This window comes from Myotis nattereri (assembly GCF_964212035.1).
Source record: "Myotis nattereri genome assembly, chromosome: 8".
Lineage (NCBI taxonomy): Eukaryota > Metazoa > Chordata > Mammalia > Chiroptera > Vespertilionidae > Myotis > Myotis nattereri.
The window spans coordinates 64,327,875-64,350,300 of record NC_138083.1 but is presented as its reverse complement, the minus strand read 5'-3'; the positions used below and the strand labels follow the sequence as shown (position 1 = coordinate 64,350,300).

The window sequence follows — 22,426 nt, the reverse complement described above, 5'->3', positions numbered from 1 at the left end:
CACTAAGTGAGGTTACTTTAAAGGGTTTTGTATCTCTTGTAGTGAATTATAATAAGGTGCCCAGGGAGAAGCTTTTTCCTCCCTCTTTAAATTTCTTATCGGTTTATATCCTTTTGCTTTTCTTTCTTCTCCCCATTCCTGCTGTATGTATTGTGGTATCATAAGCATTAAGAATCAACGGTTGTAATTTCTACGGCAAGATAATTTTGGTAAGTGTGCAATGTCTAGTTTCGCACATAAAGCTGCCTTTAAAAGATTTATTGGTACTTAACTATGAATAAATTTACTTGTTTGATGCTTTCAACTCTGTAGGATCCTCACACAGGCCTAGCCTCAGAGTGAAATGTTGCCAATTAAAATTTTTACCAGTGAGTGATTATTTTGTCTAAGATTTATATTTTTTGCATACTTACTGAGTCCAGCAAGGCCCAGGAGTATTTTTTATTCTATGGCTAATTGCCCTCCATTCAATTTAGCCACTGTGTTGTCACTTCCACATTTTAGGAACAGACTAGGCTAACTGGCCTTGGATGACAGTGGTCATTGCAGACATCTTAGTGAGATGTACGAACATGACAAATGAATCTGGAAGGAGGCTGATACTAACGTCTGCGAACTATTTACAACATAAGCTTATATCCCAGGCCCTGGGCTATGCGTTTGGGAGAAGTCAGTAAGCAAAACCCATAGATCCCTGTCCTCATGGAGCTTACACTCAAATTGGGAGCGGAGTAGGAGGTATTCAATAAACAAGGTGTCGAAGTAAATGATATGGTTTGTTGGTGGCGATAGCTACCCAAAAAGGAGCAGCAGAGCAGGGTGCAGGGCGAGGGCGCGGCGAGGCCCCAGCAGCACCAAGCAGCCCGATCAGGAGACATCCCCTCCAGGGTTGCGGGAGGCGCGGGAGGGGGCCCGAGGCCGCGCTGCTGCCGCAGACCTTCACTTCTTGGGCATTCACTGCAGGCTGGGTTCGAGTCCTCCTCACACTGTCGGCACGCCAGTTCCCCCGGGACACGTGCCAGTGACCTCCCCATTGTGCTGGGGTGGTGACGGGCGGACGCGGCCGGGGCCGGGGCGCAGCGGCAGCCGGAGCCTCTGACCGCGCGGACCAGGGGCGGAGAGCGCGGCGGCCCCCGCTCGGAGCGCGGCGAAGGGGCGGGGCGGGGCCGGCGGACGCCATCGCGTCGGCTCGGGCTGGCGGCGGCGGCGGCCTGGTCCGGACCGTCGCGGTGTCCTCGCCACCCTCCGCTCGCCCACGGCTGCCCAGGCCCTCGCGCCGGCCCCCGCCTGGTCCCTCGCGGCGGCGCGCGCGGCCGGGCAGGGCGGAGCCGTCCGGGGATGAGGAGGCGGTGGCGGCGGCGCGCCAGGACGATGCTCCGGGGCTGAGGAGACGCCGGCACAGGCGCGGGCTGTCCAGCGCAGCGCCGAGCCGCGGGATGGCTCAGCCGGCCGGCCCGGCGGGCGGCGGGGAGCCGCGGGCGGCGGCGGCGGGAGGCGAGGGGCCGCCGGAGCCCGGGGAGGCCGCGGGCGCGGCCGGGGGCTCGCGGGACGCGCTGAGCCTGGAGGAGATCCTGCGGCTCTACAACCAGCCCATCAACGAGGAGCAGGCGTGGGCCGTGTGCTACCAGTGCTGCGGCTCCCTGCGCGCCGCGGCCGCCGGCCGCCCGCCCCGCCGCGTGCGCTCGGCCGCGCAGATCCGCGTCTGGAGGGACGGCCAGGTCACCCTGGCGCCCGCCGCCGGCGACGCGGGAGAACCACCGGCCTCTGCGGGTGAGGTCGCCGCCCCGCGCCCCCGTCTCCCCGGGGAGGCCCCCCGCCTCGGTCCCCTCGCGGTTCCCGGGCCCCGCCCTTCCGCCCCGCGACCCCCTGCTCCCGTCTCCCGCGGCGGACCCCCGCCGCGGCCCATTTCCCCCCGCCTGTTCCAGGCCCTTCGGCCCCAGACTCCCCTCCCCTCACCCCCCACGGGAGACCCGGGCCTGGGGCCCACGGGGGAGGGGGACTGTGGCCGAGCTGGACCCTGCGCAGGTCAGAGGATGGGGTGGGTGCGGGCAGCGCACAAAGGGTTGTGGGGCGGGCGGGCGGCCGAGGGGTCCGGCCTGCGCCCCCCGGCAGGACGCGGACCTGCGGCGGGTGCGGGGCGCTGGGGGGTGGGGGGTGGGGGGGGCCTCTGATAAGCTGTGTGCACACTCCCCGGGCCTGGCGGCGCACCTGTGTTTGTGTTTGTGCTGTGGTAGGTGCTGTAGAAGGCTCACCTGCGATCTTGTCAAGGATCGTTAATCGGGTGTCAGGAAAATGACACCTTTCCGAATGAGTAGCGATCGAATAGTATTTTTTAAAAATTGGCCACAATATTCTTTCGGTTTGGAAATGTAAAGAAATCTGAGTCCCGAGGAGAATTCTGCTATTTTGGTAGATATTGAAGATGAGACTAAATAACGATTTCTTTAGTACCTGGAAGTTGTAAATTAACTCCTATTTACCTGTATATTAAAATTTGTTGTGATGGAAATAAGTCTTATAAAGTAAAAAGTAGACAGGATAGCAGATAAATAGGTAAAGTGGGTTTTAGGTCATTGTGTAATGTGAATTCTCCAGATTATCACATACACATCAACACATAGCTGGGGCTTACTCACATATTTACTGATGACGAGGAGGAGGTGGATAATGGTTTCTCCTATCAGTTTTACTCTAATTCCGTCTTTTGAGAGTCAACTCATAAAAACATAAAAAAAGAAAATCCACCCTCTCTTTTAGGAAGTTGATGGAAGTGTCAAAATGCTTAAGGTGAAAGATGGAATTCAGAACTAGTCGGTAAAATGACATTTAATGAAAATCCTTCTCTAAATTGATTAAATAAAGAGGATTCAAGATTATGTTGTCAGTCTTTTCAATTCCAGTAGAACACTTGTTAATTATTTTTAGTGTCAGGTATAATTTTTAAAATATATTTTTTATTGATTTCAGAGAGTAAGGGAGAGAGAGAGGGACATCAATGATGAGAGAGAATCAGTGATCGGCTGCCTCCTGCACGCCCCCGACTTGGGATCCAGCCAGCAACCCAGGCTTGTACCCTGACCTGAATCACATGGTGACCTCCTGGTTCATAGGTTGACGCTCAACCACTGAGCCAAGGGGGCAGACTAGAATATTTTTTTATTTAAAGCTAGCCTTCGTGATTCTTTTGAAATTATTTCACAAATTTTTAGTTTATTTGATCTATTTATTGTGTTTAAACTTGGACTTTATATTAGTGGGGAATACTTGCAATTATAATTTATTTACAATATATTGTATGATATGAAAAGATACATTTATAAAATAAAGCAAAGCTGTGCCTTGAGAACCAGTGTTTCAAGGGGAGATGGTTGTGTGCAACCTGCTTTTAGATGCAGCATTGGTAGTGGGGATTTTCTGAAGGCACAAATTGTCTCTTGAATTTAATACTGAAGAGTAGTTTAAGTTATGTTTGTGGACTTACTGGTAGTTTAGTTGTCAAAGACTTGGATTCTGGTGGTAGGTGTTTTCTTTTTTTAAATCAAAACCTTATATCGAGATGAAAATTTTTGCATCATTAATATGAAGGATAGTATGTTGCCCTCAATGTAATGTACCACCTTTATGGAGAGAACAGTAGAGTTCTTTCCTGCGGTAGTAGTAATACACCTGTAATCCATCCTCTTCCTTCTCAGTTTGGCTCATGACCTCTGCTACCAATTGTGGAAAGAGCTCAAACAAAGTTGTTACAGTCTTGAGCGATTTAGGGTCATTTAATTTAATCTTTAAAAAGTTCATACAAAAGATTATATTAGACAGTTTATTTCCTTCTAGGTTTTAAGAGTAGTTGCATGGCTATGGAAGGCACAGTGTCTTCTGAATATTTAATTCCGATAATTAAAAATGCTGTTTAATTTGGTACTGTGTACATTTGTATAAATTCTGTTTTTAAGGGAAAATGGTCATTGTGACATCTTCATTCTAAGAAGCAGTTTTTTCCCAATTGATGATTATATGTTGTCAGTGCAATTAAAAGCACTTATATTTTCACGTGCAGTTCATTGAGTTATTTTCTAAATGGAGGTTTAGGGAAATTGGGTGACTTGCTCAAATTCATATTGGTACTTCTTTGAATCAAATTCAAGTCTTTTAACCTCTAGAGTTTGTAATATTGTGAAATGAAACAAATTTGGTTTGAATTCGGATCATGATTCCTCCTCTTCCTAGCTGAGTGACCTTGAGTTCAGTCTTCTCATCTGTAAAATTAGATTGCTTTCTTCACAGAATAGAAGTTTCAGTTAGATAATATATGTGACGTGATGAACACACTTCTCGGTATGGAGCAGGTCCTCCGTAAGTTTAAGTTCTGGTCCTCCCCTAACCCTGCGGTCCTTTCACACCACCATGGTGCCTGTGATCCAGCTGTTTGGGACAAATGTCTGGGTCAGGGTTTCTCAGCCTTGGCACTATTGACATTTAGTCTGAATAATTCGTTGTTGTGGGAGCTGTCCTGTGCCTGCATAGAATGTTTAGAAGAATCCCTGGTCTCTACCCACTATATGCTAATAACTGTCCACCACCTCCCCCTAGTCGTGACAATAAAAAAGTCTCCAGACATGGCCAAATGTCCGTGGGGGCAAAATAATCCCCTATTGAGAGCCACTGGTCTAGCAAATACATGATGGGTGGTGCTCAAAATGTGTTCAGTGTGGAGAAATGGATCCTGTCTGTAATCCTCAAGCGAGTGAAATTTTCAGCTGGCCGCTGCTTTTGTTGCTGTTGAGTTGAATGAAAGAGTACTATTGATTCTTACCCCTATCAGCAACTTTACTCCACTTAGTGCCATAGAAAGAAATAGCACCTCAAACACTTTCTTGACTTGTTTTGGAATTTAATGTAGTAGTAATAGACTTTAGTTCTTGCTTACTTTTAGCATTATTGATACATCCAGAATATTCACATTCAGTTTGAATTAAGAAATTAGAAATATATTGTAAAAAAAAAAAAAAAAAGAAAAATGATGAAACGTGTGGGAAGCATGGAAGTGAGACCAATATTGGAAGAAAACAATGAAGAATAATTTTATTTAGCAGTCAGATACAACTTAGAGCCCTATACTAGGGGTGGGGAACGTCCGGCCGGCCGCACAAGCCCTCGAAATCATTTGGTTGGGCCCTGCCATTCCATTAGGGGTGAGTTAAATGTTTGACCAAAGATAGCAGGCTAATTTTTAAGTTGATAATTTTGTATGGCCTGCAAATGATGTTATAAATATCTAAATGCTCCCAATGTTTATGTACTCTTAGTCATAATATGACCTTCTTGTTTGGTAAAAGTTTATTATATACAGGTTTTCACAAAAGTGAAGTTTAAACTTTTATACCATGACTAATGAGTTAAAGACATTCAGCCTTTTGAAATACAAACTGCTGTTTGTCAGTGTACTGGCATTTAGAACACATATTGGTACACACATTCTTTAGAAAGTAGTCATTAATGGAATTTAGGTTGTATTCGAGATATTCACAAGATTAGAACACTTTTTTCCTGGGATGCCACGAAGAATTATTAATAAAGTAGTATTAGAGATGAGACTCATTGTATGGACTCAGCAGCCTCTTAGGCCTAAATATCCATCTAACAAAAATAACTTTTTTCAGATTCTGGTTTCAAAATTTTTGATGTACCTTTAGCTTTAAATGTGTAAAGAACATTAAAAAATTATGATTGTATCTTGATTTAAAGTAACCTTAAGATTGGTGACAGGTTTCCCTAGGAGGAACAATGGAAGCCTGGGTGCATGCTAATAAAGGAGTCCCTTGGTGTAGAGAACATTCAGGCTTTGTTTGGAGTTTGAAAAGGGGATATGATCAGTCAAGCTTATCAGGTTCATGCTAATTTGGTGGGGGAAAGGGTTTTGGAATAATATACTATTTGATTTGAAAGAAATAATATTTGTGGAGAAGGTTGAAATAGTGAAATCATGTTTAAAAACATTAATTTTTTGTTTTCATTTGGTATATTTCCCAAGTGTCTGAGTCCTGATCATTAAATGAAAGGAACACTTGAAATGTATATGTATGTGTTTAGGGTAGAGGTTGGGGGTGGGTGACATTATTAGGGGATTGGTGAAATGCTTTTCAATTACTATAATAGGTAAGAATTATTCCATTTGAACAATATGTCCAAATATGTGGGTTTGGTTCAGTCTTAAAAACATGCATTGAGGCATGCATATTAGCATAACCAAAGGACACAGACACGATGGTGGTGGGGGCTTGTCCTCAGGGATAGGAGTGGGGGCGGGAGGAGACACGTAATATTTTAAACAATAAAAAAAAGAAAAGAAAAACATGCATTGAGTTTCTACTATGTGCAAGCAGTGTTTACGTTTCCATGGTTGATGTAAACATAAATAGTTCTAGTCATTAAAGAAGAGAAAATAAGACATAAACACAGTGGTACATTTATCATGAAGCTCATGCAGCTTCAACTCAAAGCCCACTCATTTACACAGGCCCTTTCTAGGCTCCTGGGAGGAGCTTTAATAATATGTTCAGATGGTCATTTGCAAAATTAAGATATTTTAGTTATCAGTTCAGATTGGAGAGAGAGAGAGAGAGAGAGAGAGAGAGAGAGAGAGAGAGAGAGAGAGGAGAGAGAGAGAGAGAGGGGGGGAGAGAGAGAGAGAGAGAGAGAGAGAGAGAGAGAGAGAGAGAGAGAAGAGAAAGAAACATTGATGTGCACTCTACTAGATGTTGAAGATACAGAGGATGAAAGTGCACCCATACCTTCAGGATGATCACTGGTGCATAAACTAACACTTACAGTACAATAATTCCCAACAATAGAGACATGCACAGAAAACTGTGTGAGCCCAGGGGAGAGAGTGACTTGCTCTGCTTGGTGTGATGTTACACAGGTTTCACCGAGATCTATTTTCTGGAGGTCTTCAAGGATGAGCAGTGGGGTAAAAGGCGAAGGACATGTTAAGCAGAAGCAGTAGTAAGCACAAAGGATTAGAAATGTGGAAGGAGTATTAAAAACACACACAACAGTAATGCATGCAGTGTGGCAACATCCACTTCCCCATATCAAAAGCAGACACTGCTTAATCCGTGATTGCATTTTTGCTGCTAAATTTATAAGCAGCTTCAGAGTTCTTAACAGGGTGCTTCAGGCAGTCACTACCAATTATTTGGAGTTGGCACATGAGGTTAAACCTGTTTGTCTTCTATGCAGTGGGCACCTACTGCGCCCGGAGCATAGGATGTGTGTGGGAGTGGTGGAGAATGAGACAGGCTGGTGAGGTATTGTTGGCTAGGATGAGGCTGTGAAGGACTTTTTTTGTGCCATACCACTGAGCTTGTATTTATAGTCTGTATAGGTGGTGTGTAGCCATGTAAGGATTATCGCAGGAAAATGATGTAAGCAGATTACTCTTTTTGGAAAGATTACTGGGAGCTTTGTAGAATATGGATTGAACTGGGTAAAACTGAGGGCAAAGACACATAGGCATCTCATTCTATTATTAGGTCTCAGTAGTCTTTAAGTTGCCAAACCAGTTAGGAGTGTTATGGCTGTTCAGAGCTGAGATGATGAAGCTCTGAATGAGGGCAGTAGGAATGGAGACGAAAAGTTAGATTGAGAGTAATTTAGGAAATAGAACAGAACATGGCTCTTTAGTTTTTGCTGTGAGAAAGAGGAAGGAATCTTGGAAGGCTTTCAGATTTTCTGCCCTGGTGCCTGGATGGTAGGGAAGACAGGAGGGGCAGGATAGGGCGGGAAGATGATGACTTATACTTGTTGAAAATTAAAATTGGCCTGGAAAAATATTTTTTCTATGGAGTCATGTTGATTCTTACCACGTGCCTTTGCTCTTCTAGAAGGTTGCCAATCAGTTGTTTAATGTCACATGGTAACATGGAAAGAACATAAGAGTTGGTTGCAAAAGTGGTTTTGACTCTTGGCTCTGACTCTTGTTATCATCACTTAGTCATAACCTGAGGCAAGCCATGTAAACTTTCTGACTACCTATTTCTTTCTTTTTGTTAAACCTTACCCAAGGAAATTTTTTCCATGGATTTTTAGAGAGAATGGAAGGGAGGGAGGAAGGAGGGGAAAGAGAGAGAGAGAGAGAGAGAGGAGAGAGAGAGAGAGAGAGAGAGAGAGAGAGAGAGAGAGAGGAGAGAGAGAGATGGATGTGAGAAAGACACATTGATTGGTTGCCTCTGCCTGCACCCTAACTAGGAATCGAACCCCTGACCCTTTGGTGCACGGGCTGACACCAACCACCAAGCCATACCGGTCAGGGCTGACTCCCTATTTCTTTATCTGTCATATGGAAATAGTATATGTCCAGCCCTTACAAAATTTATAAGAACCAAATGAGGACATTGATGTGAGGGCATTTTGTCAACTAATACATGCTACACACACGTTTCTCACTGAGCATTTCTTCCCTTTGTAAAAAGAGTATTTCAGGGTACTTTGATTCAGGATTGATAAAGAATTTCTACAACAGTCTCTGGTACATGCGTGAAAGTCCGCAAAGTGATTCTCGAGGCTGAAACAATCGGAAGTATCAGCCTTCATATTACCATTAGATTTTAGTTACCGTAGATTTTTAGCATAGATTGTAATGGGCTAGGCTAGGGAGAGTCTAGTACAGTGGTTCTCAACTTTGGCTGCACATTAGAATCACCTGGGAATCTTTTTAAAATCCTGATTTCTGGGCCTCATCCTCCAGAAATTCTGTTTTTTTTTGTTATGGGGTGAGGCCACAACATTAGTAACAAAGAAACAGAATTTCCGGAGAATGAGTCCCAGAAATCAGGATTTTAAAAAGATTCCCAGGTGATTCTAATGTGCAGCCAAGGTTGAGAACCACTGGTCTAGTAGAATGTCAAGGAACGTTTAGTGTTTGGCCACCATTTGTAGTTTTAAATGATTTCTATATAAATATTATGTATTCTTGAATTTAGATTTTTCCTTCACTTTACCACTTTCTAACTTGCTTGATATCATATTCACTTATAATTTAATTTAGTCTCTTTGAATCCTTTGGGGAGTGAACAGAGGCTTTTTGTCATTAATAATATAAATATAAATATGACTTTCCCTCTGAACTCTTGGAACCAATTTCATTTGAGATCTGTAAGATTACATGAAATAGTTGGCCTGTTTATTGCTGATGTGTATAAATTTAAGTTTTATTGGTTGGAAATTATTAAAGTTCATTAAAAATTTTTTTGTTTTTTTGTTTTTTTTAAATTTGTTTAATGATAGTTCTTTAACTCTGACCTTTTGTGATTGATGATATAAATATTCTATTTGTAATTTAAAGAACTTAATATTTCACTCATAGGTATAGTAAAAATGTGTAACTTGTGAAGTTACAGAAAGAAGGTGTTCTTAATATATATATATACTAGAGGCCCAATGCGTGAAATTTGTGTACTAGGGGGGCCCTCAGCCCAGCCTGTGCCCTCTTATAGTCTGGGAGCCCTCGGGGGATGTCTGACTGACAGCTTAGGCCTGCTCCATCTGTTGGACATCCTTAGCACTGCCACAGAGGCGGGAGCCAGCCATGAGCCCGACTTCTGAGCTGCGCTCCCCCTGTGGGAGCGCACTGACCACCAGGGGGAAGCTCCTGCATTAAGCGTCTGCCCCCTGGTGGTCAGTGTGTGTCATAGTAACCAGTCATTCCCAGTTCTGCTCTTAGGGTCAATTTGCATATTACCCTTTTATTATATAGGATAGAGGCCTGGGGCATGGGTGGGGGCTAGCTGGTTTTCCCTGAAGGGTGTCCCAGATCAGGGTGGGGGTCCCGCTGTGGTGCCTGGTCAGCCTGGGTGAGTGGCTGATGGCAGTATGCAGGCTGGCCAAGCCCCCCAGTGGGGACCCTCACCCCATGAGGGTGTGGCCAGCCTGGGTAAGGGGCTGATGGCTGTTTGCAGGCTGGCCACAGCCCCTTCAGGGTGGGGGTCCCTGCTGGAGTGCCTGGCCAGCCTGGGTGAGGGGCTGAGGGACGTTTTTAGGTTGCCCACACCCTCTTCAGGGAGGGGGGTCCTGCTGGGGTGCCTGGCCAGCCTGGGTGAGTGACTGATGGCTGTTTGCAGGCTGTCCAGGGCCCCCAGCCACCCAAGCTCCCAGTGGAGGCGGGCTGGAAGCAGGTATCTGGGGTTATTTATCTTCTATAATTGAATCTTTGTTGCCTTCAGCGGAGGCCAGAGCAGGCAGGAAGCTTGGCTTCCTCCATTGCTGGGGCAAGCAAGCCTCCTGCTTGCTCCAGCTCTATGGCTCCCGGCTGCCATCTTGGTTGGGTTAATTTGCATATAGTTGCTCTGATTGTCTGGTGGGGGTGGCTTGGGGCGTAGCGAAGTTATGGTTAATTTGCATGTTTCTCTTTTATTAGATTAGATGGTTAAATAAAAATGTATGCCTATGTCATTTTTAGAATATACACAATCTTGACAGAGGATAAATATTTGGATAAGTGGATATGGATGGCAGTTATGGTGCTGTATCTAAAGGACCTTAACTTTGGGGATACAAGTACCTGAGGTAACTCTCTGACAGGGTTCCTTTTGGCTAGGATGGTCTCACACATGGTCAGATGCCACAGTGGCAGAGTAGATTCAAAGAATACACAGTAGTATGTACAAAATGCATGAAAACTAGAATTCTTCAATTGACAGGAAATACGAGAACATTTGGGATTGGCATTTACTTTTTATGGTTTGGTGTGGGGGAGGTACCCCTCCAAGTTCTTGCTCTTGGGAAAAGTGATATAGTGCTGTGCAGTCAGTGTATTTTTGAGGTTTCAGTTTTTTGGCATACTTAATATTACATGGGAAAATTTTAATCAAATATACATTGTTTACAGAAAGAACCACAACTTCCATCATACTGTTCCTAGCCAGGACTGTCAGAAATGTGGCCTCAGCACTGTCACTCCCTTTTGTTCCTGTGGCAGATGTTGCTAAATGGACACAGTCACCTCCCACCTCTTATTTGCCTCAGAACTTTTATGAAGGTAGCATTCTGGTCAACCACTACCAATCCAGTTAAAATTGGCACAGGAGAGGAAAGCCATTTGCAATAGTACAAGCTTAGAGTGTTTCCAAATTACATAAATAAAGATATATTTGAGTTTTGTTGAAAAAAAGTTACACTGAAACTGAAGTAATTATTTTTCAGTGGACTATACTTGACATCACATGATATTTGTTCTGTGAGATGATAGGAAGTTAGTTAATTAAGTTTGCTGAATAGAAAGAGGAAAAATAACACTAATGATTAAGAAAACATGTTTAAAACTTTCATTTTAGAGCAGGGTCAGTTATAACATGCTTATTTACTCTAGTGCATGGAATGGGTTTGGAGGGTTTGGGATCTGGACCAAACTTACTCCTAGATCATTGGGGGGTGGCAGTGATGTTGATGAGACCTAACTTCATGGAGGGACAGAAATCAGGGGTGTTAGTTCTGTAAAGCAGTCAGCCTTCCTCAAGAAGTCCAGATACAGAGCTTGCTCATCTGATGAGCATAGTCGGAAAGGGCAGATAATCCTACATAATAAAAGGCTAATATGCAAATCAACCGAACGGCAGAACGACCGGTTACTATGACACGCACTGGCCACCAGGGGGCAGACACTCAACGCAGGAGCTGCCCCCTGGTGGTCAGTGTGCTCCCACAGGGGAAGTGCTGCTCAGCAAGAAGCCCTTAGCTGGGCTCATGGCTGGTAAGTGCAGTGGCGGTGGCAGGAGCCTCTCTCACCTCCAAGGCAGTGCTAAGGATGTCTGACTGCCGGCTTAGGCCCGCTCCCTGCCATCACTTGGACATCTCCTGAGGGCTCCTGGACTGCGAGAGGGCACAGTCTGGGCTGAGGGGCCCTTTCGAGTGCATGAATTTTGTGCACCGGGCCTCTAGTAGCTGTAAATCAGAGCCATTAAGTGGTCTGTGCTGGGGAAGCCTGGTAGTTGGTTTAGTCACTGATACTGGGTCCAAGGGCTAGACGGTAGTCCTTAGGAAGATGACTGGCACTAATAAGCCAAAGCTTTGCTTGCTTTCTTTTTTATGCTCTCTTACTCTGGACCTGCTTACACACACTTGCTTACATACTGGTGGCCATACCCACTTTTTGCTCACTCACTCTCATGCTGGTTCCCACTCACACACACATCCACTTGTATATTGGCGGCTTCCACTCTTGCCACATTTGTTCACATGTCCACACACATATATCCTTTGTTTATGAATTCTTTATGACAGACATTTTATACTAGGACTAGTTTGTTTCGTAAAGCCATTCTATAGCAATTTATAGGAAGACATTGGCTTTTCTGTTTCCTGGGAACTTGTCTAGTAAATCTTAAGAGCATATCAGATGTTTCAAAATGAGTTAAAAAGAAGGGTCTAAAACAACTTTATTACACCTTTAAAATGCTCATAACTTTTCAAAAATTGATTTCAGAGAGGAAGGGAAAGGGTGAGAGAGATAGAAACATCAATGATGAGAGAGAATCATTGATTGGCTGCCTCTTTTACGCCCCCCACTGGGGATTGAACCTGCAACCCGGGCATGTGTCCTTGACCAGAATCGAATCTGGGACCGTTCAGTCCACAGGCTGGTGCTCTATCCACTGAGCCAAACTACCTAGGGCAAAATGCTCATAACTTTTGAGAAACTCTGAAGTTTTGCCTTGCTATGTAACTTATCCCTCTACCTAGTGTTTAATTCCTTTGACAATGTGGAAACATTTTGAAACTTAATGTTTAAATATAATTTCAGTTATTTCCTGTCATTGTATGTCATCACATAGTTAATCTAACCTTCTGACTAAACTCAACCTAATAAAAATCAGTAAAATCATAAAGTTATTTTATTGAAAGAACTAATTCACTGCATTTAATAATTTGAAATCTTAATTAGGCCTACCATCAGCTTAGGTTACTGGAATTGTAGAAAATAACACCATGGGATTCTGAGTTTAGAGGGACTTTTCAGGTCTGGTTCTGTAAAGAGAAGTGGCTAACTTTTGAAGGAAAACTAAAAAATTTTCAAATAAAAATTCTTTGGTGCCATACTGGCAGTTTCTAACTTAAATAATGAATGTTTTCCCATGTTATAAATGGTATGTAGCTGGGACGGCACCCCTGAAATCCTGTACCCTAACCCCACTGACCCCTGCATGTGGGAATGCAAGAACAACACAACTACAAGCAACACATGATAGGAAGTTAGGAGCCTTGGAGTCTACTCTTCACTCTGTCATTTTGTGCAAGTCATTTGACTCCTCAGGCTCAGATTACTCATCTATAACATGAATGGATTAGGCAAGGTCATTTCCAAGGTTTCTTTAAACTCTGCTGTCATGTAATTGGGATTTTCTGATTCCTGGGTCAGAGACTGGGCAGGGATTTGGGTGGCAGAGTGTAGTTGGTCAAGTACTTCATACTCACCACCTTTCCATATTTGCATGACTTAGTTCAGATTGAATAACCAAAAGATACTGTATGTTCTCACAAAAATTTTTGGTTTTCTTATAGGAGAGCATTTTCAGTTTTATAATGGAGGTCATTAAAAAAATCTTATTTTATAGGACTTGTGCCCTTTTGACATCACTCTATCATTCTTTGAGCACTTCATTACTTTCTGGTGCAAAAAGATGTTCCAGCTTATTTTATAGCTAGAGGCCTGGTGCATGGATTTATGCACAGGTGGGGCAGAAACCGGCTCTCTGACATCCCCTGAGGGGTTCCAGATTGTGAGAGGGCGCAGGTCAGGCCGAGGGACCCCATGCACTGGGCCTCTAGTATGCATATAAGATCTTTGATTAATCTCTTCCCGCTCTCCACCTCCCCCCTTCCCTCTGAGATTCATCATTCTGTTCCATGTTTCCATGTTTGTGGTTTCCCTGCTGGTCAGTGTGCGTCATAGCTACTGGTTGGATGGTTGCTTAGGCTTTTATATCTATAGATAGATTGCCAATTTCCTAAGGAGTCCTGGTTCTTTAGAGGGGGAATGGACTAGGTGTGCCCTTTCATATTGGGATGTTGTTGCTTCTCCTTCATTTGGAGGGCAGAGCTGGGAAATGTATGGTTTTTTTTTTGAAGTTGTGTAATACCTCTAGTTCTAGTTCACTACTGCAGGGCATTTCCTCTCCTTCCCATGTTTGGTTTGTATATTCCTTCTCTCTCCGTAGATGATGCCCAGCAATATCTCTGTATTTACTTATCTGCTCAGAGCTACAGTAGATACAAAATAATTTCAGGATTTTTCACCAACACTACTTACTACCAGCAACAAACCTACTACACAAAATTCTAGATTTCTTTGTAATTCTCTTTACCTTAGGAGCATATAACCCTGCCTGGTTTGGCTCAGTGGATGGAGCGTTGGCCTGTGGACTAAGGGGTCTGGAGTTCGATTTTGGTCAGGGGCATATGCCTGGGCTGCGGGCTCCATCCCCAGTAGGGGGCATGCAGGAGGCAGCCAATCGATGATTCTCTCTTGTCATTGATGTTTCTCTCTCTCTCCCCCTCTCTCTTCCTTTCTGAGATCAATAAAAATATATTTTAAGAAAAAAAGAATATATTATACTGAAGATGTATATCCATGTACTCTCAAAGAGATTACTCTGTTATAACTTGTCTTGATACCATCTTTTCCCCTCCCTCCATTTTCCCCTGGTAGAGTAGATGCTCAATAAATATTTGTTCCCTTCTTGAGCTAGTCCTGTCCACCATACTTTCCTAAGTTAAACTCATTACCATTTCTTTAGTAATTAAGTATAATTAATCTGCCAGAGCACTAATGTTTTGAGCAGTTATATAAGCAAATAAAAAGATAATATATGATATATATAACTTCATAGCATGTAGTTTTATATAACAATCTATATTATAAAAACCCAGGGGCCCTAATGCCGTAATGACCAAAGACTGGTCACCAGGAGGCTGCATGTGCAGTGAGGCACGTGCTGGTGGGCAGAGACTTGGCTATGGGTCTCAGGGCACGGCGGGGGCACGGTGGGGTCGGGTCCCGGGTCTTGCATGATTTCCCGCTGGTCTGGGTCTCCCGAGATTTCGTGTGCTGGGTCACTAGTAAATATATATAATTATATATCAAATCCTGCCACATAAACCCATATATATATTGAACTCATTTTATCTATTCATGTAATCTTTAATTATGACTTATATAGCTTTTATTTCTGGTTTTGATTTCAGCCAACATTTCATATTAGGATCATTAGCTTATCAGAAACTGTGGGTTTCAACTTTATTTTTCATTTTATGAATTGGAAGGCATATAAAAACATTTTTATGATTTTTTTATGGTATCATCGTAGACTCTAAGGTACATAAATTCTAGTTAAGCATTTAAAAAATCACAGGCTAATAGATAACCATTGTGGGCTAGGTGCAGGGGTAGTAGGCTGGGAAGAGGTAAAAAGGAGGCTACTGTTGGTGGAAAGAAAGAAGTAGGGCTAAGTGTATATTTGAACTTAATGGAACTTGAGAAGTGGAGACTGGGGAAATAAAAAATTTTAGGCCCCAATATAAACGTGTTAGCTAGTCTTTCTGTTAAAACTATTTAATAAATTATTCTCTTAAAATAGCTTTTTTATTTTAAAAGTATGTTTTAGTTACCCAAATTGACAGAAATTTATACTTGTATATGTTCTTTGATAGTTTGTCTCAGTGATGAAGAGAAAATATTAATGTTGGAGCAGTCAAATATGGTTCATTCTAGTTGTTCTTTAGGCTATCTTCTATTGAAAGAATTACTAGATTAATTATATGGTTTTACCTAATCTTATATTAAAGAAAAACAACCATGATATATTAAAGAAAATATGAGTTTGAAACATGTATGCTTTCATTGAAATGATCACTGTACCTTTAAACTGGTTTATGCTAAGTGAAATAAGCCAGCCAGAGAAAGACAAGTACCGTATGATTTCACTCATACGTGGAATTTAATGAACAAAGTGAACTGCCAAGCAATATAGAGCCAGACTCATAGATAGAGAGCCAGGCAGACAGCTCTGTGGGTGGGGGTAGGGGGTGAGTGTTGAGGGAGTGGTTATAGGGATTAAGAAAAAAAGAGAGAGAGAGAACTCATGGACATGGATGACAGTGTGGTGATTGTGGTTGGGGGTGTGAGAGTGGGAGAGGGTATAGAGGGACTAAATGGTGATGGAAAAAATAAAATAAAATAAATATATTTTGGGAAAAGTCCAAGAGTCTTTTAATTTTTTTATAAAAATTTATTTAAAAAGTTTGTATACATTGAATAACTAAGAGTCTTTTAAAGTACTTTAAAAGGCATTTCAATTTTTAAAGGCATTTCAAAAGTGTTTTAAAAGGTACCCTTTAAAAGTATTTTAAGATATTTTAGAAAGTAAGACTTTAAAATTATTTTGGGTTTACTTTCATTAATTTGTACATATGCATATTAAAGATGTGTATGTTCTTTAGATCTTATTACAAGTAAGCATATCCTTCCCATCTTTTTCTTTATTATTCCTGATGGGCCTATGTAAACTTAAATCTCTAAGTAAGACCTGAAATATTTGGTGATTCTAGCACCTTTTATTTGTGTAGTTTCATAAATATAATGAAGCCATTGCCAGAGTAGCTCAAATATTTTTTTTAATCAATGATAAAAAAGCTAAAATCCTCTGAAAGTAATTTTTTGTATTTTTATTACAGGTAAATTGGGATATTCACACTGTACAGAAACGGAGGTAAGAGAATGCTCAAATATTTCTTAGTAAAGCGGTTTTGCAGTCCTATATAATTTAGCTTTGAGTACTAACGGTGTCACTATGGGTTTTGGTCTGATAATAATGTGTTGAGAGGAGGTATATCTTTTACATTTAGGAAGAGTAAAATGTGAAGAACTCAGTTATCTTGCCCATGGTTTTAAAATGTCAGGGTGTGATATAAAGATAAGATTAATCATAGTTTAAGTTTTTTCTTGAGTTATTTGTGAAATTGAGTTAGCTAAGATTAAGAGCCCTTAATTTGAAATAGTTTGTGGTTTTTTTTCATAATCCAATCTTTGTGTGTCATAATAAAGGAATAATTTAAATGTGTTGGACTCCTATGGAGCTGCCTTTGGTGTAGGGAAAAACAGGGATGTGGAAACAGTGTTTCTGTAAGATTAATAATGGATTAATTGCTTTGTTACTTGTATAAGTAGGATTTTTAATTTTTAATAAGTTAAATTTTATATATATATGTATATAATTTAACATTCTAATTGTGAAATTTAAGGAATTTCCACGATTCCAGGTGCTCCTTGCAGGAATTTCAAGGATAACACTGAAATACGAGGGCAGTCTCCATGAGTTATGTGTGTGTGTGTGTGTGTGTTCCTTTCAGGAACTGTTGCATCCCTTCTTACATGAGAAGTCTTTAAAGTCTTGAGTTTATAGCAGTGTCTAATTTTACCAGTAAGGATTTAAGAAGTTACTTTTCTAACTTATAATACATGTACATGTTAAAGCAGGTGTTAGTAAATTTTAACTGTTACTTTAAAATGCAAGGTTCCTAAGGGATTATATTGTATGATAAGGGAGCAAAAATAATTTACTATTTTTTGTATTTAAAAGTTATACAATTCACTTTTTGTATTTTCTATTCAACTTTGAAAGTAGAGATAATTTTTTCCAAATTAGCTATAAAAATAGGCAAGAACTTAAAATTTTTATGTTGTAAGGATTTTTGATGTACTGTTCAATATGATATAAAGGAGTGGGATTTGATTTGAGCCAAAAGATGTAAGTTCTGTCTATGGTTTCTGGTGTGTGTCTTTCTAGCTATGTAATTTTGAGCAAGTAATTTTTTTCTTAGAACTTTTGCTTTCATAGCTATAATATGTTAATGATAGTCCCTGTTAACCTCACGGGTTGTGAAATTTTAAAGAGGCAATATATGTGAAAATGTTTTGTAAACCCCAAAGACACTATTATATTTAGCCAGATGACACAAATATAGTCAGCATTTATCTGTATTTAGATAATGAAATGTGAGGGTTTTACATACAAGGCAGAGTCATAAGTCTTATTATTTTGTCTTATGGCAATGCAAGCCATAAAATCAAATTTTTTTTTAAAATATATTTTATTGAGTTTTCACAGAGAGGAAGAGAGAGGGATAGAGAGTTAGAAACATCGATGAGAGAGAAACATCGATCAGCTGCCTCTTGCACACCTCCTACTGGGGATGTGCCTGCAACCAAGGTACATGCCCTTGGCCGGAATCGAACCTGGGACCTTTCAGTCCGCAGGCCGACGCTCTATCCACTGAGCCAAACCAGTCAGGGCCATAAAATCAACTTTTAACATATTGTTTAGTACTTGCTTTGTATAGGATTATCATTTCATTTTATCTCCTAATTATCTCCTAACCCTTATCCTTTTATCTAAAACTTACTCTGGTCACCAAAAGAATTGGAATCTAAACAGAACTTTCTTTCAGGTTTTTAAAAATATTATAACTACTTAAAGAAGAAAAATCACAAGCAAATTAAAATTTCAATCTGATATTTAGTTTACAAAATTGGTTCAGGGTATTATTTTTAAGGGTAAACAGTGGTGGTTACCTTTGAGGAGATTGGGATTTTGGATGGTGATTTACCTATATTGCTTGGATTAAAAAAAAATGAGACTGATCTCACTTATATGTGGAATCTATTAAACAAAATAAATGGATGAACAAAATAGGTCCATAGTCATGGATACATGGAACAGAATGACAGATCTCAGAGGGGAAGAGAGGGGAGGGGGCGGGAAGAGATTAACCAAAGAACATATATGCATATATGCATAGTCTATGGACACAGACAGTAGTATGGGGAAGGCCAGGGAGTGGGGTGGAGGCTAAGTGGATGGGGGCAAAAGGGAGGAAAATGGGAGACATCTATAATACTGTCAACAATCTACACTAATAAAAGAGAAACATGCAAATTGACTGTCCCTCTGCTATGCCCACCAGCCAATCTGAGTGATATGCAAATTAACCCAACAAAGATGGCAGTTAATTTGCATACACAGGCGCAGAGCGTAGAAGGAAGCCAAGCGCTGCAAAAGGGAGCAAAGTGGCAGAGAAGGGAACGGAGCTGAGGCAGCAGAGACAGGAGCGGAGCTGAGGCAGCAGACATGGGAGGGAGCCGAGGCAGCAGAGACGGGAGGGAGATAGGCAGCCATCTCTGCTTCACTCTGGCCTCAGGAAGCCCTATTCTTGCAGGAATCTTCCTACAACAGGCCTCTAGTAAATAAAGAAAAAAGAAAAAAATTAGACTGTCTCTGTATATACTTTAGTAATTACAATAATAAAAAGGAGGGGCAGTAGAGCAAGTGGGAATTTTTTCAAGAAGTTTGGTGACTTAGAAGGAAGAGAGAGCTTAAGTAGGAAGTTTTGTTTTGTTTCATTTCTGTTTTTAGGTTAAGGAAGACAATATATGTGGTGGTGGTGGTGGTGGTGGTGGTGGTGGTGGTAGGGGAACCAAGAAATAGTGACACTGGAGTACAAATTAGAGAGTTGCTATTTGCTGAAACCAGACGTAGGACTACGTCTAGAAGATGACTAACTAGAGCAGTGGTTGGTACTCGAAGGGCTGTGGGAAGGCTCTGGGAGGTGGCTTCCTGACACCCATTCAATGTTAGGAGAAAAATATTTTTAAAGCAATACTAAGACATACTTTGCCCTTTTACTTTCATGGTCTCAAGAGTGTACAATGGGGTTTTCAGGGGCTGCATGGATATGGGACTATGACTGATACCAGACTGCAGAAACAGATAGGAGATTGAGCCAGCTTTTATCAAACATGACCTTTAAGAGTTTTGTAAAAATGGAGAACAATATCACCCTTCTCACTCTTTTTAAAAATATTTTTTCCATAAAAATGTTACTGATATTATTTAACCTTATTTTTTTAAAATATATTTTTATTGATTTCAGAGAGGAAGGGAGAGGGAGAGGTAGAAACATCAATGATGAGAGAGATCATTGACTGGCTGCCTCCTGCATGCCCCCCACTGGGGATCGAGTCTGCAACCCATGCATGTGCCCTTGACCAGAATCGAACCTGGGACCCTTCAGTCCTCAGGCTGACACTCTATCCACTGAGCCAAACCAGCTAGGGCTAATCTTATTTTTAAATTATTTAAATAAAAAATTTCTCAGTTTTCATTCTAATACAGTAAATACTGATAGGTTATAGCTCATATAAACAAAGGCTCCTTGCACTCCTCAGTAATTTTTTAAAATGTAAAGGGATCCCAAAACTAAAATGTTTGAGAACTGTCCGGCTGGGAGATAGTAGAGGTGCTTATTCCTGAGAAACAGAATTGAGAGTTAAGAGAGGTAAAACCAGAGCAAAACCAGGAAGTTGAGGGAATCCTTGATGTAAGGATTTTAGCCAGTCTTTTGTCAGTGAGAAGACAGGGTTCTTTTTGAGAGTGAGGTTACACTGGATCAGAAAGGTGATTGCTAGAGCCTCTTTTTGCCCTTAAATTGTTTTTCTTTTGAGAAGAGATGCCTAGTTCTTTTGGTAAGTTAAAAGCCCATCAAAGCTCCTGCTGGTATAAAGTCCAGATTAAGAAAAAGGCTGCTAACAAGTTGTGTAGGTAGGTAGAAGTGAGTAAGATCTCCGATAGATGGAATAGTTCCACATGTAATCCAGGCTCACCCCAGCCTTTCTGAATTGGAAAGGGCGTTCTTGGGAAGAGGACGTGTGGTGGGAAAACAGAATCTCCTCATTTTTCTGGGTCTGTAGGACCCTCATCAAGGTATGTGGTTGAAATACATAACTTTAAGTTCTACTGTTTTTATCGTACATAAAAATTGCTATGATTTATTTTCTACTTTTAATTTTCTCTTTAATGTATCTCATACAAACCAGACAAAATTATGACTTTAGAGAAAGCAAGGAGGCCATATATAAGTATTTGGTCAACTTTTATGTGATCTTTACCTCAAGATTACTTTAATGTTTCTTAAAATCAAGTACAGGTGACCCTTGAAAAACTTGGGAGTTAAGAGTGCTGATACTTATACAGTCAAAAATCCATTATAATTTTTTTGGGGGGATTAATCCTCACCCGAGGATATATTTTTCCATTTATTTTTAACGCGAGTACAGAGGGAGAGGGAGAGAGAGAAACATTGATGTGAGAGAGACACATTGATTGGTTGCCTCATGAACGAACCCCCGACTGGGGCTCAGGATCAAACCTGCAACCCAAGTACATGCCCTTGACCAAGAATCGAACCCAAGACCCTTTGATACACAGGCCAGTGCTCTGATCAGTGAGCAACACAGGCTAGAGCAAGCATGTCAAACTCAAAGGCTAACATGGGCCAAATAAGATTTAAGTTTATATGGGCCGCAAAAAAACAAAAGCTTTCATTTTCATAGAACTGTAGGTTTATTTCGATAGAGACATGCTGAATACAAAGGGCTGAGATAATGAGTAATCGTTAATGAATATTCGTTGTGGGCTGCATGTGGGCCTGGGGCCACGAGTTTGACATACGTGGGCTAGAGCCATTATAATTTTTTACTCTACAATTGGCCCCTCATATCCACAGTTTTCTCATCCACAGATTCAACCAACTGTGAATCAAAAACAGTTATTTTTCATCTGTGGTTGGCAAACCATGGTTGGGAAATGTAGGTAGGTCTGAAGTTGGGAAAGCAAAAATACTGTTTTAAAAGACATGCACTTTTTTTTTTTTTTGCTTTAATAGGTAATTTAATTTTTTCCTACACCTTTTTTTTTCTTTCATTTTTTGAAGGTATAATTTATATACAGTAAAATCCAACCTCTTGAGTTACAATTGAGTTTTGACAAATACATTAAGTTGTGCCGAAACCAGTTTGGCTCAGTGGATAGAGCGTCGGCCTGCGGACTGAAAGGTCCCAGGTTCGATTCCGGTCAAGGGCATGTACCTGGGTTGCGGGCACATCCCCAGTAGGAGATGTGCAGGAGGCAGCTGATCGATGTTTCTCTTTCATTGATGTTTCTAACTCTGTATCTCTCTCCCTTCCTCTCTGTAAAAAAATCAATAAAATATATTTTAAAAAAAATACATTAAGTGTGTTAACTAACCCCACAATCAAGTTCTATCACCTCTCAAAATTCCCTCCATTTCCCTTGTAGTTAGTCCCTCCTCCCCCTAGCCCTTGGCAATCACTAATCCGTATTTTGACCCTTTTATTTAAACAGTGTATTACTGTCAGTTCTCCTCTGGGAGTGGCTCAGACTGATATTTATAAACTCTTGAGTGATTGACCTGTACTTGTGGGTACTTGTCTGCCAAGGAAGCAGTCCTGATCCATAGTATAGGGCAGTGATGGCGAACCTATGACATGCGTGTCAGAGGTGACAAACGAACTCATTTT

The 22,426-nt window shown here is 41.5% G+C and overlaps 1 protein-coding gene across 2 annotated transcripts in view; it reads left to right on the top strand.

The window, feature by feature from the left end:
* The first annotated feature begins 1,383 nt into the window (after positions 1-1,383).
* The window catches only part of SPIRE1 (spire type actin nucleation factor 1), a 117,728-nt gene continuing 96,685 nt past the window's right edge, over positions 1,384-22,426 (top strand). For both annotated transcript variants that reach the window (XM_081096887.1, XM_081096886.1), the window contains exons 1-2: positions 1,384-1,770; positions 16,726-16,760. In XM_081096887.1, coding sequence (XP_080953013.1) covers positions 1,437-1,770; positions 16,726-16,760 — 369 coding nt within the window. In that variant the 5' untranslated portion in view covers positions 1,384-1,436. The remainder of the gene's footprint in view (positions 1,771-16,725; positions 16,761-22,426) is intronic.